Source organism: Eulemur rufifrons, chromosome 1 (assembly GCF_041146395.1).
Source record: "Eulemur rufifrons isolate Redbay chromosome 1, OSU_ERuf_1, whole genome shotgun sequence".
NCBI lineage: Eukaryota > Metazoa > Chordata > Mammalia > Primates > Lemuridae > Eulemur > Eulemur rufifrons.
This window is the reverse complement of record NC_090983.1, coordinates 45,620,026-45,635,167: the sequence shown is the minus strand read 5'-3', so window position 1 is coordinate 45,635,167 and position 15,142 is coordinate 45,620,026. Positions and strand designations below refer to the sequence as shown.

The 15,142-nt window shown below is 37.5% G+C and overlaps 1 protein-coding gene and 1 pseudogene across 3 annotated transcripts in view; one reads left to right on the top strand and one right to left on the bottom strand.

Annotated features, from left to right (window-relative positions):
• The first annotated feature begins 824 nt into the window (after window positions 1-824).
• NUP35 (nucleoporin 35) overlaps window positions 825-15,142 on the top strand; it is a 32,087-nt gene continuing 17,769 nt past the window's right edge. Inside the window, exons 1-4 of one of the 3 annotated variants that reach the window (XM_069469949.1) lie at window positions 825-896; window positions 4,272-4,442; window positions 6,463-6,590; window positions 9,581-9,641. In XM_069469949.1, the coding sequence (XP_069326050.1) occupies window positions 857-896; window positions 4,272-4,442; window positions 6,463-6,590; window positions 9,581-9,641 (400 nt within the window). In that variant the 5' untranslated portion in view covers window positions 825-856. Of the gene's footprint in view, window positions 897-1,377; window positions 1,441-4,271; window positions 4,443-6,462; window positions 6,591-9,580; window positions 9,642-15,142 lie in introns of those variants that run through there. The other 2 variants (XM_069469956.1, XM_069469965.1) reach the window with 2 other exon arrangements.
• Window positions 10,160-11,072, bottom strand: LOC138384432 (small ribosomal subunit protein uS5 pseudogene; annotated as a pseudogene).

Here is a 15,142-nt window from a genome sequence, read left to right as displayed (position 1 = left end):
ATATTTTGGGGATAATGAGCTTGGTGTCCACATTCCAGATTATACATATGTAGCACATTTTTTAATAAAGTTAGTAAACTTTATTAGCAAAAATGTTGCTTAGCAAAACTAAGCAACATTTTTATACACATATATATATAGAATATATGTGATCTATTTATGAATATATCTTAAAAGCAGCAAAGTGTGGGGAGAGGAATGGCATAGCCAGGAGCACACGGTGGGTGGGTTCATAAGTGTTTATAATTGACTTCCATTACTTACATATACGTTTATGAGCCATACTCTTTTGTATGCAATATGTAATAAAACAGCATACTAGTTATGCTTTAATGTAAAATTGTACCTGCATAACACAAACTTTAAAAGAAATGGTATACAGATGGTCGAATATATGCTTTGAGAAAAGAGCGGCATGTACGGAGCTCAAAAACTGACACTGGAAAGAAATACCGTTTCATCAAGCTAACTTTTCCAGGTGTTAATTGGAAAAGCTGACAGCTGACAAAGCACCAGGTGAACCCAAGCTAATTATGAAACAGTAAAATAATCTGTTTCTATGAAACTCAAGTATCAAATTAGGAGGCTCATAAAGTGACCAAAAGCATTCCCAGAACCACAGCTTCCACACTGGCTAGCCACCTTCCCAGTGAAAATTCCTTTTCTTAAAGATTCCTAGTCTGAGCAAAGACACTTGCCCTATTCCAAAATGGCTCCGACATCCACAACTTAAGTATAGCGCATGTCCGGAAGTTACGCAACCCCCCATAAAGTAGTGCGTCCTTACCCGTGGGGGGAGTTTCCGCCATTTTTGAAAATCGGGAAGGTGCCTTAGATAAGCGTAGTTGCCGCCGCGATGGCAGCCTTTGCCGTGGAACCCCAGGCTCCCACGATGGGTGAGTGAAAAACTGTTCTCTTTGCTGGCACTGCCATTCACGCTGTAGGCCTGGAAGCGGGCAAGACTGAAAGGCAGTAGTCAGGCTCTTGCACGCTGGTTTCAGTCGGGGAGGAGGAGTCCTGGGTCTCCCCAAGTTCCTAGTCGCTCCCGCGCTGCTCAAGGCGTCACCACCCTATCGCTATTGAGGTGGCTGCGGGAAGCTGTGCGCCCTGGGAGGGAGAAGAAACGGCCGTCGGGCGGTGACTGAGCTGTGTTTGTGTCCCCGCACGCCGTCTGCACCAGACTGGCCCATACCTGAGACGCCCCCCGACGCCCGAGACGCGATGCTTGGTTGCTGGGTTCCAGGATCCTCGGAAGCGTCCTAGGGAAGGAACTGACCGGTGTGCACGTGGGTGGGCGGTGCCCTAGAGTGTGTGGTTACAGTCCGCTGCTCCTTGGTCGTCTATACTTCCAGTTCCTGTTTTGACTCCTTTACTCTCCTGGACTTTGCAAAAGGAATCTGTTACTAATGAAAGCTTGAATCGTGAGATTTGATCAACCAGGTGATGGTAATCATTGAGATATTGGCCTTAATAGCAAGCTAGGCGTTTGCACAATTTTTCCCGCCTTTATCTGGGGACAGTGACTTTATTGTAGGAGATCTTTTCTTTTAACCAGTCAAAATCTAATTTTTGAAGATTCACTCTCATTGTTTATTGGGGAGCCTTGTTGAAATATGTCGTCTTTGAAAAAAATCTGCCATGTTGATTTCCTTTTTTATTATTATCATTATTTTCCTCTGCTGGGTTTTGTGACTTGTGAGAACTGTCGAAAATTTTAGAACAGAAAATAAACCGTCTATTATTATAGAGACTTACCTGAAAATTAGGTTATAACTTTCTGAGTTTGGAAGAGACCAAGTGCGGTATATATTCTGTAGAATGAATTTCTTAGATTTTAAGGGCATGCAATGCTTGCCATATTTGTGTAAAATTTAAGTTCCTTTTGAGAATAGAGTAACTTGAATTACTTTAGTGTGTCATAAACAACTAAATACATACCATCAATGATCCAGATACTCTGCTACATTAAAACTTACATACAGATGTCAGTCTAGGTATTTATTTTTCGTATACTTTAGAGATCAGAAAGCTCATTTTCAGTTCCAAAGTTTTCTATTCAGCAAAAACATTTTAGAGTGCATGTTTGTTGTGGATACAAATTCGAATAAACCTATCCCTGTATAGTGTCTGGCCGGAAATCTGACATTAGCTGATCTTATTGTTCAACTCCACATATTGTAGATATTCCAGATAGTTACTGGTGTATTAAAACTTCAACAAACTGTGCTAGTTGAATACTTATTTAAGAGTACAGACTGTGAAATAGAATTTAAGACCTGCAGCATCCATTGGTTAATTTCTCTCTTTAAGTGAAATTTTGCCCAGAGGGGTGATTAGTGACAGTCCAGATTAAGAGCGCCTTGTGCCCTCCTAACTCTCTGGTGCTTTCTACTGTGTCAATGTATATCCAGATATATCAGAACTTTAGTTAACCTAATTCTTATTTTACTTGCCATGTGTTTTTTTTCTTCTGGGGGATGGAAGAGTGAAGGTAGCTGCATTTATTGCTGTGGTTTTCTAAATGTCTGTTCAGAATATGCTTTTGTTTAGGCTTTTGGTTTGATTTTAGTTTTTGCTCTTTGGAAATATTTAGTGGCATGTAACATAGTAACTAGCACTTTATGAAATAATTACAATGTAATTATAGTTTTTTACACATTTCAGAATTACTTTGCTTTTTTCCTTTTTTATACACTTGTGTTAATATGTAGGTCTATTAGAATAGGAAATAAGAGGAAAAATAAATAATTGACAGTTTTTGGATAGCAAGAAACAAATTTTTGAGGCCATTTAGAAGTTCAGTAATAATAAAAACCGTATGTGTAACATATTAAACATTTGATCTTTGCCATGAATCATACTCAGGCTTGTCACCTAGTTGAAAAATTATTTTTATAAGCAGAGATTGCAGATTCTACATTTACACATTAATCATTCAGTATTTGCTATTATAAGATACTGGTAAAATAATATTTATTGAGCACTTACTGAATATCAGGTACTAGATCAAGTGCTGTATTTGCCATAATTATAATAAAAGCTCTGTGAGTGGATGTTGTTCTTATGCTCATTTTGCTGAGAGAACTTGAACCCACATCTCAGACTCCATTGCTCCTATTTTCCTTACTGTGCTGTTTTGTTCTGAAATTAGAATGATATGGCTTGCTCATTTTCATAAAGGGAATAATAATATCTTCCCTGTAAATTGTGAAGATGGATTTTGAATTGACAGCTGTGAAGTATTAGTTCTCTCTTTAAATTGATTTTATATTAGGGAGAATTTATTGATTATTCTTAACTTTAAAACTAATGATTTAAAAAATGATCCACAAATAAATTTCCCAACTCTCTTTAATGTGTTTTGAGTTAGGATGCTAGTTATCACTGTTATTATTTCACAGGTGCTCTAATGTGTGGATGATTATATGTTTATCACAAAAGTGGTTCACTGTATTTAGGAATGGGGAAGAAAAAATGAGACATTTAGCAATCTAAATCCATTGTGTCTGATTTGCTAAGACTTTGTGTAATTAACGAGTGCATTCTGTCCTTGTTTTTGGCGGTTACATATTAATAGTAGAAACTGACCCAGAAATGGAAAGAAGTTCTGTTAGGGATTTTTAAAGATAATCTATTAAATAAAAATTTTAAATTTAAAAATAAGTGTATTCCAACCATAGCTGTATTTAAAAAAGGAGACAAAAATAAGTGTCGATTTTTTTTTTTTTTTTTTTTTTTTTGAGACAGAGTCTCACTCTGTTGCCCAGGCTAGAGTGAGTGCCGTGGCGTCAGCCTAGCTCACAGCAACCTCAAACTCCTGGGCTCAAGCGATCCTCCTGTCTCAGCCTCCCGAGTAGCTGGGACTACAGACATGCACCACCATGCCCGGCTAATTTTTTCTATATATATTTTTAGCTGTCCATATAATTTCTTTCTATTTTTAGTAGAGATGGGGTCTCGCTCTTGCTCAGGCTGGTCTCGAACTCCTGAGCTCAAACGATCCGCCCACCTCGGCCTCCCAGTGTCGATTTTTTTAAACTTGTGAAATACTGTAAACAAAAACAGCTGTTAAAGATTAACATTGTGAATACAAGGTAATTTACATTTTTCTAGAAATAGTTTTTATTGGCTTTTAAAGTAATAAGTTCAACTATAGTTCTATAATAATTTGAGTTTTTATTAAATTCTCAATTGTGCTGGATTCTTACATCTTTTTGCTAGATACTATAACAGAACAGTTCTTAATTTTTTTTTTTTATTAATTCATTTAGGATCTGAACCAATGATGCTGGGTTCGCCAACATCTCCAAAGCCAGGAGTTAATGCCCAGTTCTTACCTGGATTTTTAATGGGGGATTTACCAGCTCCAGTGACTCCACAACCTCGATCAATTAGTGGCTCTTCTGTAGGAATAATGGAAATGAGATCACCTTTACTTGCAGGTAGGTGAATTGCTTAAAATAGTTTATAGTAATATCAACACACATATAATTTTAAGTAGTGGATTCACCCTCATCAACACATTTATTAAAAAAAAATTAATGCTTCTATTGTAAAGCAAAGCTTTTGAGGCTCTTGGAATAGGAGTGTAAGCTATAATAATTTCAAGAATGATTCATTAAAAAATTCGTCCTATATTTCATTTATTCTAAGATGCCTTTGATTGTAAAATTCACCGTTTAGTACCACTAGGAAAGAAAAACACTAAATATGACACAATGCTAAGATGCCATTTTTTGTAAAATATATATCCCTGTTTTGGAGATGTTAAAGTATGTGTATGAGTGAGGGGAGAGTGCCTCTTGGAATTGATGAAATATGGTTTAGCTTCAACTGAATTGATTTTAAATAATTCATCTTAAAATACAAGAATAGCAAATATCCAGTCAAAGGAAGTGTAATTTGAAAATTTGTAGATAAGAATGCTATTTCTAGACATACCAAATTAAGATTCTCACATATAGTGTGATTAGTGAAAGAACTTTGCAAACTAGGGCGAGGGTTTTTTTTTTTTTTCTTTTGACACAGAACTTGTCAAAACAAAGTATTTAACTTCAAAGCAACCTGTATTTATTACGGGACTCCTTTAGGTAAAAGAAAAGACATATTTTTAAAAGATAACTGAACTTTTAACTACTTCAAATTATATTATATTTGAAGTAATTCACTTAACGTTATTTTCTGGACAGACTTTTTTATTTCAAGTGTATTATTTTCTTATTGTAGCTACCATATATTGAGCGTTTATGAACCAAGCAGTATGTTAATCATATTTTGTATATGTTATTTCATTCTTTTATCAACCTTAAAGGGTAGGTAGTAGTATTCTCATTTTCCGAAAGAGGAAACTGAGGCTAAATGCAATAAATAATTTGCTGAAGCTCTCTTATTAGTAAGTGACAGAGCACTTTAAAGCCCAGGTCAAACTCTATAGCCTGTGCTCTCAATAGCTTATACTGTGCTATCCTGTGCAGGGTCAGACATTAGTCTTACGGAGGGCCCGAGCTATATCACTATTTGGCATTATGGGTTCTCCAAATTCTAAAGACATCTTTATGTCACAGAGGTTGGTTCTTATTCTATGTCTTTATTATGTACTTAAATATATTTCTAATGTGGGAAACACGAATGCCATCTATTTAATTTTTTTTTTTTTTGGAGACAGAGTCTCGCTCTGTTGCCCAGGCTAGAGTGCCATGGCGTCAGCCTAGCTCACGGCAACCTCAAACTCCTGGGCTTAAGCAATCCCTCTGTCTCAGCCTCCCGAGTAGCTAGGACTACAGGCATGTGCCACCATGCCCAGCTAATTTTTTTCTGTATATATTTTTAGTTGTCCAGATAATTTCTTTCTATTTTTAGTAGAGGCGGGGGGCGGGGGGGGGCCTCGCTTTTGCTCAGGCTGGTCTCGAACTGCTGACCTCGAGTGATCCTCCTGCCTCAGCCTCCCAGAGTGCTAGGATTACAGGCGTGAGCCACTGTGCCCGGCCCCATCTATTTAATCTTGACAGTCAAATTCCACAATAGGGAATTATATTTATTCAGGTATCCACAGACTGGAGCTATCTAATACCTACTTTCCAGTGAGACATGGGATCAAGTTTTGTATTACGCATTTTGTAGAGAAAGCAAAAGTTACATGTGTTTCCTAAAAACTAAAATTTCTATTAACTACTTATTCTGAAAACTTTTATTTAAAGTGCAGTCTGTAGATCAGCAGCATTGGCATCACCTGGGAGCTTGTTAGAACTGCATAATCTCATGCTTCACCCCACACCTTCTGAATCAGAGTCTGAATTTTAACAAGATCCCCAGGTGACTCTTCAGCATATTAAAGTTTGAAAAGAACTAGGAGACAGGAGTTTAAATGAATATTTCAAAAATGTTAATTAAATAAATCTTACCAGAAAGATGGAAGATGCCTTTGTTTTATCACCTGACTATATATTTTTTTGTGCATTGTAGGCGGGTCACCACCGCAACCAGTTGTGCCAGCTCATAAAGATAAAAGTGGAGCTCCACCAGTTAGAAGTATATACGATGACATTTCTAGCCCAGGACTTGGATCAACACCTTTATCTTCAAGAAGACAGGTGGTGTATATACCCTCATCTGCAGTATATAACTTCATGTTTTTATGTGGCTATAAATGGGTCAATAATTAGAAATGTTTCCCTGAGGTCTATTTTAGTGTAACTGTGTTGCACAGAATAAGCATTAATCACATTTATCATAGAATCTACTTAATTTGTGTTTATCATGAAATTTACTTAAAAACATAGAACCCCAGATTGTTTTCTCATATGAGTAATTCTGTGGTTTTTATAGGTATGCCTTATCCACCTGCCCCTGCCCTCAGCCTACTTAATATACATGTAGAATATGATTATGATTTAAGTCACTCCAATTGTTTAAGACGTTTAATATTTATAAATAATTTTGTGAAAGAACAAATGAGGATTCAGGTTTTATCCAAATGCAGGGTTTTATCCAGATTTAGGGCACTTGGTAATGATTTGGGATCTTTGTTTAATGAATGGCTTTATTAATATAAAACCAGTATCTTTTTAGAGGCATATTTACTGTTTACTTATTTTGCTAAAAAAAGAAAAAAAAAAAAAGCTGTCTCCTGAATATTTATGAGCTCTTTTTAGTATGCTTCTGGTGTAGGTGTTCTGATGGTGGTGGTTTGATTGGTATAGGTATCTGATGGTGTTGTTTTCAGTCATAGGTTATATTTAAGGTAGACAGTTTCTGTTTTGATGGTACTGACAGCCAGAAAAAAGTGTCTAATACTTATGAAATACTTACTATATGCAGGCCCTGATCTTACGATTTCTAATGTATTATTTAATCCTTACAATGGATCTGAGGTAGCTATTATGAGCTTCATTTTATTATTGATGAAACTAGGACACAGAAAGGTTAAGTAATTTGTCAAGGGTAAGGAAGCTAGTCGGTAGCAGAGCCAGGTTTCAAACCTAGGCAGTCTTGATTCTAGAGTCAGTATTTGTAATAGCTGCACTGTGTTAATACTATGATAACTCTTGATTGTCAGTTGAAAGGTAGTATGGACTTTTAAGTAGGAAGTTTAGTAGCTTTTTAGTCACACGTGTTCTTTCCTATCACTGTTGTGCTCAGTAGGACATATAAACAAAGCCTATCAGTTAAATTGATTAATTCTTCATATAAAGATAATTCTGTCTGATTTGGATATGTTTTATGCCTTTCCCTAAATCAAATTTAGCAATGTTGTTTGATAGTTTAATATTAGAAAGTATCTTTCAGTGAATTTTGACTATTTGTAGGCTTGACATGTCTGGCATATCAGGCCTCTTTGTCAAGCGAAGCAAAATTCATGCATGTATTAAACAGATTACCTTTTCTTTCCAACACTTGTAGACCTGCTCTCCTATCCAACAGTAGCCACTAGCCAAGTGTGGCAATTGATATTTGAAATGTGGGTATTGGTACTTGAAATGTGGCTAGTCCTAATTAAGGTGTACTTTAAGTGTAAAATATACACTGGATTTTGAAGATTTAGAAAGAATATGAAGTATCTCATTAATTTTTCCCTGTTGATTACATATTGAAATTATAATATTTTGGATGTATTAGGGTAAGTAAACTAAATTTCACCTGTTTGTACTTTTTAAATGTGCCTAGTAGAAAATTTGAAATTATATGTATGGCATATGTTATATTCCTAATGGATAAATGTCCTGGTCTAGGTTGGTTTTGTAAAGGTTGATGAATAAATCTGATGTTTACTTTGGTATGAGAACTACCGGCTTCTAAATTTATGCGAGTTTTCATTATTCCTATGATGATACAAAAACAGAGAGGTAGATGACAGTTATCGCTATATTCGAAATGTTTAAAAGCATCATGGGTCATAATTTATAGAAAATGTTTTTGACTTGAAAGTTGGTAAAAATATTATTGCTAGATTAGAGCCCAAATTAGTTATGCTCCTTGAGACTTTGCTCAACCTCTAATTGTGAAAGAAGTTGGCATTAAGAATTGAACAATGAATTTGTATCTCTCCTAACATTCTCTCAACATTTAGTTCTAGTTGCTAGATTTTAGATTTCCTTAGTTTAATCTGAATCTGTTTTAAAAAATCTATATATTCCAGAAAGAGTCTATTCTAACTTTTTAAAACACTTTTGGTTCTCATTTCTTGATTGGATATTATCTTTGTTTATAGAAGGGTTTTTAACTACTTTAATTTTCTCATATTTAAAGGGACTAGTATTGATTATTTTCCAGCTTTGGTATTTTCTACTGGTAGTGGTAGGAGTATGCTGTCTTTTATTGTGTAGACTGATTTGAATCTATAGTATTTCATGATTTGTGTCTATTTAGAAATAAAATTCTGGCCGGGTGTGGTGGCTCAGGCCTATAATCCTAGCATTCTGGGAGGCCGAGGCGGGCGGATCGCTTAAGGTCAGGAGTTCGAGACCAGCCTGAGCAAAAGCGAGACCCCCGTCTCTACTAAAAATAGAAAGAAATTATATGGACAGCTAAAATATATATATAGAAAAATTAGCCAGGTATGGTGGCACATGCCTGTAGTCCCAGCTACTCGGGAGGCTGAGGCAGGAGGATTGCTTGAGCCCAGGAGTTTGAGGTTGCTGTGAGCTAGGCTGATGCCATGGCACTCTAGCCTGGACAACAGAGTAAGACTCTGTCTCAAAAAAAAAAAAGAAAAAGAAAAGGAAAAAAGAAAAGAAATAAAATTCTATCACTTTTCTGTTTTTCTGTGTGAACTTGATAAATGCCATTTTGTCTGTTATTACAGATATCAGACATTAGGAACTAGAAACAAATAGCTATCATGTTACTATCTATAAAAAAGTATTTTTAAAACTATGTAGCTTTTATTTTAAATATGCTAAAGAGTTTGGAATGTTTTAGGTTAATACTGCTCAACTTAGAGTACCTTTGGATTGTGAGCTAGAGGCATCTCTAGCACCTGATAGAAATTCAGTTATGTATCAAACAAAGCCTTTCAGTACTTACTGTGTTTATGTTATGGTTATGCATTTTTACCTTAACACTTTTTTTTGTTTTTGTGTAGCCAAACATTTCAGTAATGCAGAGTCCTCTTGTTGGAATTACGACAACTACTCCCGGAACAGGTAAGCAACACCAAAGACTCGTCTCTATTCTTTGAATGAAGGTAATGTATGACCTTTGTTGATAATTGCCAAAATTTTTTCTTTTATATTTCAAACTTGGAAATTTTCTCAAGAGTCCATAACTTCAGGAAGGAAATACTTTGTACATTGATTCTTTTATGAATGTATAGGCATGATAGGATATTCTCAAAATACTAAGAATTTTTTAAAAAATTATATACTTAGATATTTGAAGTATCTTCTGAGTTATTAAAAATTATGTAATTAAAACTGTTGCAATTGGAGAGAAAAGGAATACTGAAGAGAATGAATAATAAAGGTGTTTTGAGAGATATTAATGCATAGCTATAAATCTAAATGTGGTTAAATACAAGCAACTGCTGATTATATCTATTTTTTTCCTTCAAGAGTAATGACATTTTTATCACCATCAGCATTATCCTTACCACAGTTCTTCATACGTATTCATAAATTTATAGTCCCATCAAATGGTTTTTTTTTTGTTTGTTTGTTTTTTAACAGGCTTAATTTCACTTTATTTTTCTTGTATAAAAATGCCATGTTGTAGCCACAGTTGGAGCCTGGGTCCTCTGCACAGAGACTCTCTGGTGTGGGTCTTGACAAGATGGTCAGTGAACTCCTGGTAGGGAGACTTGGTGAATACTATCTCCTTCCAGAGATCCGGAGTCAGATAGCTGTAGGTCTTGGAGATGGCATCAAAGGTGGCCTTTGCGAAGTTGCCCAGGGTGGCAGTGCAGCCCCTGGCTGAAGTGTAGCAGTCATCGATACCAGCCATCATGAGCAGCTTCTTGGGCACGGGGGCTGAGACGATGCCAGTTCCTCTAGGGGCAGGGATGAGACGTACCAGCACAGAGCCGCAGCGGCCTGTCACCTTGCAAGGTACAGTGTGGGGCTTGCCGATCTTGTTCCCCCAGTAGCCTCTAAGCACGGGAACAATGGAGAGCTTGGCCAGGATGGTGGCCCCTCGGATGGCAGTGGCTACCTCCTTGGAGCACTTTACACCTAGACCGACGTGGCCATTGTAGTCCCCGATGGCAACAAACGCCTTGAGCCTGGTGTGCTGGCCAGCGCGGGTCTGCTTTTGCACCAGCATGATCTTCAAAACTTCATCTTTGAGAGATGCCCCCAGGAAAAAAATCAATGATCTCAGACTCCTTAATGGGCAAGGAAAAGAGATAAATCTCCTCCAGGGATTTGATCTTCATATCCTTAACCAGGCGCCCCAGCTTGGTGATGGGCATCCTCTCCTTGTCCTTGGCTTTGCCTCCGCGAGCTCCGCGGCCTCGGCCTTGGCCCCAGCCCCGACCAGGGCCGCGACCTCGGCCCGGAATGCCGCTGCCGAAGCCCCCACGGAAGCCGCCGCGGCCTCCCATTCCAGGGCCCTCCTGCTGCACCGGCGTCATCCGCCATTTGGTGTTTTCTCGGAGAAGCAGCCCATCAAATGTTTATTCAACAAACATTTGAGCCACCTAACCAAGTACCAGGTTCTGGGAAACAGTGAACAAAATAGATAATCTCTGCCTTTATGGAGCTTACATTTATATGCAGAATTTACATATATAAACAAAATAGGTAAATTATAAAGTTTGTTAGAAGGTACTGCATTTTGTGGAGGAAAAAAATTAAGCAGCAAAGGAGAGTTAGGGGGTGGAAGCTTATAGTTTTAAATAGGATAATGTATTAATTCTCTATTGCTGCGATAACAAGTTACCACAAACTTTAAAAGTGGCTTAAACAGTACAAATGTATTATCTTACAGCTCTGGAGGTCAGAAGTTTGAAATGGGTCTCAGTGAGCTAAAATCAAAACATTGGTGGGGCTGTGTTCATTTATGGAGTTTCTGGGGTATACTCTGTTTTCTTGCCTTTCTATTTTTAGAGGCTGCCCACATTTCTTGGCTCGTGGTGCCCTTACTCTGTTTCAAGGCCAGCAGTTTTCCATCTCTCTGACCATTCTTCTGTGGTCACATTTCCCCTTCTCTCTTTTAAGGACCCTTGTTAAATATATTGGGTGCTTCTTGGATAATCCAGCATAATCTCCCTATTTTAGGTCAGCTGATGAGCAGCCTTAATTCCACCTACAACCTTATTTCCCCTTTGCCATGTGAAGGAACATATTCACAGGTTCTAGGGATTAGGTCATGGACGTCTTTTGGGGATCATTTCACCTACCACAGGTACTTAGGGAAAAAGTAACATTTGCTTAAAAACCTGAACTGAAGGAGGTAGGTAAAAGTGTTCTAGACAGAAGGAACAGCAAGTACAAAGACCTTGAGGTGGTAGTATGGCCAGAGTGCGTTTGAGGAAGAATAAGAGGCCAGTGTGACTGAAATGGAGTGAGGGGGAGAATAGTAGAAAATGTGGTCAGAGGTAATCGGGGACGATGTATGACAGGGCCTTGTAGGTCACTGTAACAATTGGTCTTTACCCAGAAAAGGTAGAAAACAATTAGAATGATACTCCTCTTGTGATGAGAATAGTTTGGGGGCAAAGGGTTTGGGTAGAAACAAGGAGACCAGTTAGAAGGCTACTGGTAATCCAGGTGAGAGATGGTGGTGACATAAAAAGAAGGCAGGAAAGGAGGAAATGAAGAGTGCAATATCAAAAAAGATAGAGCATAAGAAACAATAGCAAGATAGTAGATTTAAACTTAACCAAATCAACAATTACATAAAATGAAATGTGCTGAACACTCCATTTTGAAAGTAGAGATTGTCAGAATGGATAACATAAGCAGTATCCAACTACAAATTGGATCTTTTGATCCACCAAGTCTAGATTTCTTCAAGCAGTCTGTGAGCCCTCATTGGCAGTGTCCTTAAAGTCTAGATTTCCTCTAACAATTTGAGGCAATTTAGGCCTTTTTATCATGCTCCTCAGAGTTCTTCCAGCTTCTGCCCACTGCCTGATTCTAAAGTCACTTCTCTATTTTTAGGTGTTTAACAGCAGCACCTGACTTGTGGCACCAAAATCTGTATTTTCTATTGCTGCCAATAACAAATTATTACAAACTTTGTGGCTTAAGACAATGCATTTATTTCAGTTTTTATAGGTCAAATGTCTGGGTACAGCTTAGTTCTTTGCTTAGAGCTCAGGTGTCAGCAAGACTGTTTCTTTTGGGAGTCTCTGGGGATGACTGTGCTGCTGTGCTCATTCGGGTTGTTGGCAGAATTCAGTTTCATGTGGATGTGAGAAGGAATGAGGTCCCTGTTTCTTTGCAGGTTATTCTCAGCTTCTAGAGGCTGCCTTCATTCCTTGGCTTTTTGCTCCCTTCTTCCATCTTCAAATGTAGCAATGGCAGATCAAGACCTTTCTTACGCTTCATATCTCTCTGACTTGACTTGTCTGCATTCTGTTGCTACTAAAGGCTCATTTGATTATATTGGCCCTACAGGGATACTCTAAGGTAATTCCTTATTTTAAGGTCAGCTGATTACCAACCTTAATTTCATCTGCAAAGTTCTTTCCCGGCAATACCCAGATTAGTGTTTGAGTGAATTACCAGTTAAATTAGGGAACAGACATGTTTAGAAGTCTGTCTAACATGTGTGTCATGGTCAAAAATCTAGTATGTCACCCCATTCATTTCAGCTACATAAGTGAGGTGGAGTGTCCTATGGTTTTTACAACTATAACCTGATCAAACTCCTGTAAGAAATAGGTAGATGACAATGCTTTGTTACACAGATAGTGAGACTATTTAGTTTGAGTCAGTAAATGATCCCAGGAATATTGAAAATGCAAAAACACATAATGTTAAGTAATATATTGTATGTTTTAGAGGCTCGTAGTTGACTGAAAAGCATATATTTTCTTATTGGGGTCAAGCGGAAAAGCACAGGATTAAAGTTGATGATATATCCTTTTGTTAACTTATTTTTTTTTCTAATATAGTAACTTCTGTGAGGTTTTATAATTGTAGAGATCATGTATGAAAATACAAAAACTGTGATAGGAAAAATATACCTATCATGAATTGGCCACTGGGAGACACTGCTGCTTCTACTTTGAGTTTAAAGAATTTACATAAAGAAAATCTTAATGGGGCATAAGTGCAAATATTTTTGAGAAGATGTGACGGATGTGGAGAACTATTATGCATGGCTAGTAGTAAGAAATAGAAAAAGGGGGCTGACAAGAAAATTGAGGGGAAAACCTAGACTTTTCGCTCAGAGCAATTTTGTTTTAGCTTCTATATTTAGTGTTAAGTGAAGGGTTTTTTTGTATAATTTGTAAATTTTAGCTGAGATTGGCAACGTTTATAAAGAGATGTCATGGGATATAATGGCATGAGTGCCATTTTATGCCTAGGTTCTTTTTTTTTTTTCCTCTTTGGAGAGAATTTAAAGATATGCTTAGGTTTTTTGGGTCCAATAAGGAGGGTTTTGTTTTGTTTTGTTTTTAATTCTGCAACTAATGTTAAGGTATCTTGTAGAATCTAATTTTTGGTGCAGGGAAATCTTGGTCATAAGACAGAGGAAATCTGGATAGAAGAATATCAGAAACTCTTTCAACCATGGTATATATATATTTTTTTTTTCATCTTGTTATGGGGGATACAGAATTGCAGGTTACATACGTTGCTCCTGTACCTCCTTTCCCCCCAAGTCAGAGCTCCAGGCGTGTCTGTTCCCCAGGTCGTGCGCATTGCACCCATCATGTAGGTATATATCCCTCCCTTCCCCACCCCCCCTTCCCGAGTCAGCACCTTCAAGTGTTACCACTCCCCAAACGGTGCGCAATGCACTCATTGTGTAGGCATACCCCCATCCCCTCCCCCACCCCCCACCTCAGTCTGATATCCAATTGGTGTCGTTCCCAGATTTGTATTTAGGTGATGATCAGGGAAACCAATTTTCTGGTGAGTACATGTGATGCTTGTTTTTCCTTTCTTGGGATACTTCACTTAATATAATGGGTTCCAACTCTCTCCAGGAGAACCATAGAGATGTCGTATCTTCATCATTCCTTATAGCTGAGTAATATTCCATGGTATACATATACCACAACTTACTAATCCAATCATGTATTGACGGGCACTTGGGTTGTTTCCACATCTTTGCTATTGTGAATTGTGCTGCTATAAACATTCGGGTACATGAGTCTTTGTTACAGAATGACCTTTTTTCCTTTGGGTATATGCCCAGTAATGGGATTGCTGGGTCAAATGGCAGGTCTACTTGAATCTGTTTAAGATACCTCCATAATGCTTTCCACAGGCAACCATGGTATATTATTGCCCCTGGTAAAGAACTCTGAATATGTTTGCTCTATCTTTCTTCATTCTCATCCTTCAATTTTCTGCTGCTGCTGTTTAAAATTTCCTCTGATTTTTATCTACCTTTTTATTTTTTAATTTTTTCTTGAAGTTCTTTCACTTATATCAGCTCCCTTACCAAGAGGTAAGCCACTTATTAATGAACTAGAGTCCTTATTTGTGTTAGCATATTGTTAACAGGTTAAGTGTGATATTAAGTGATA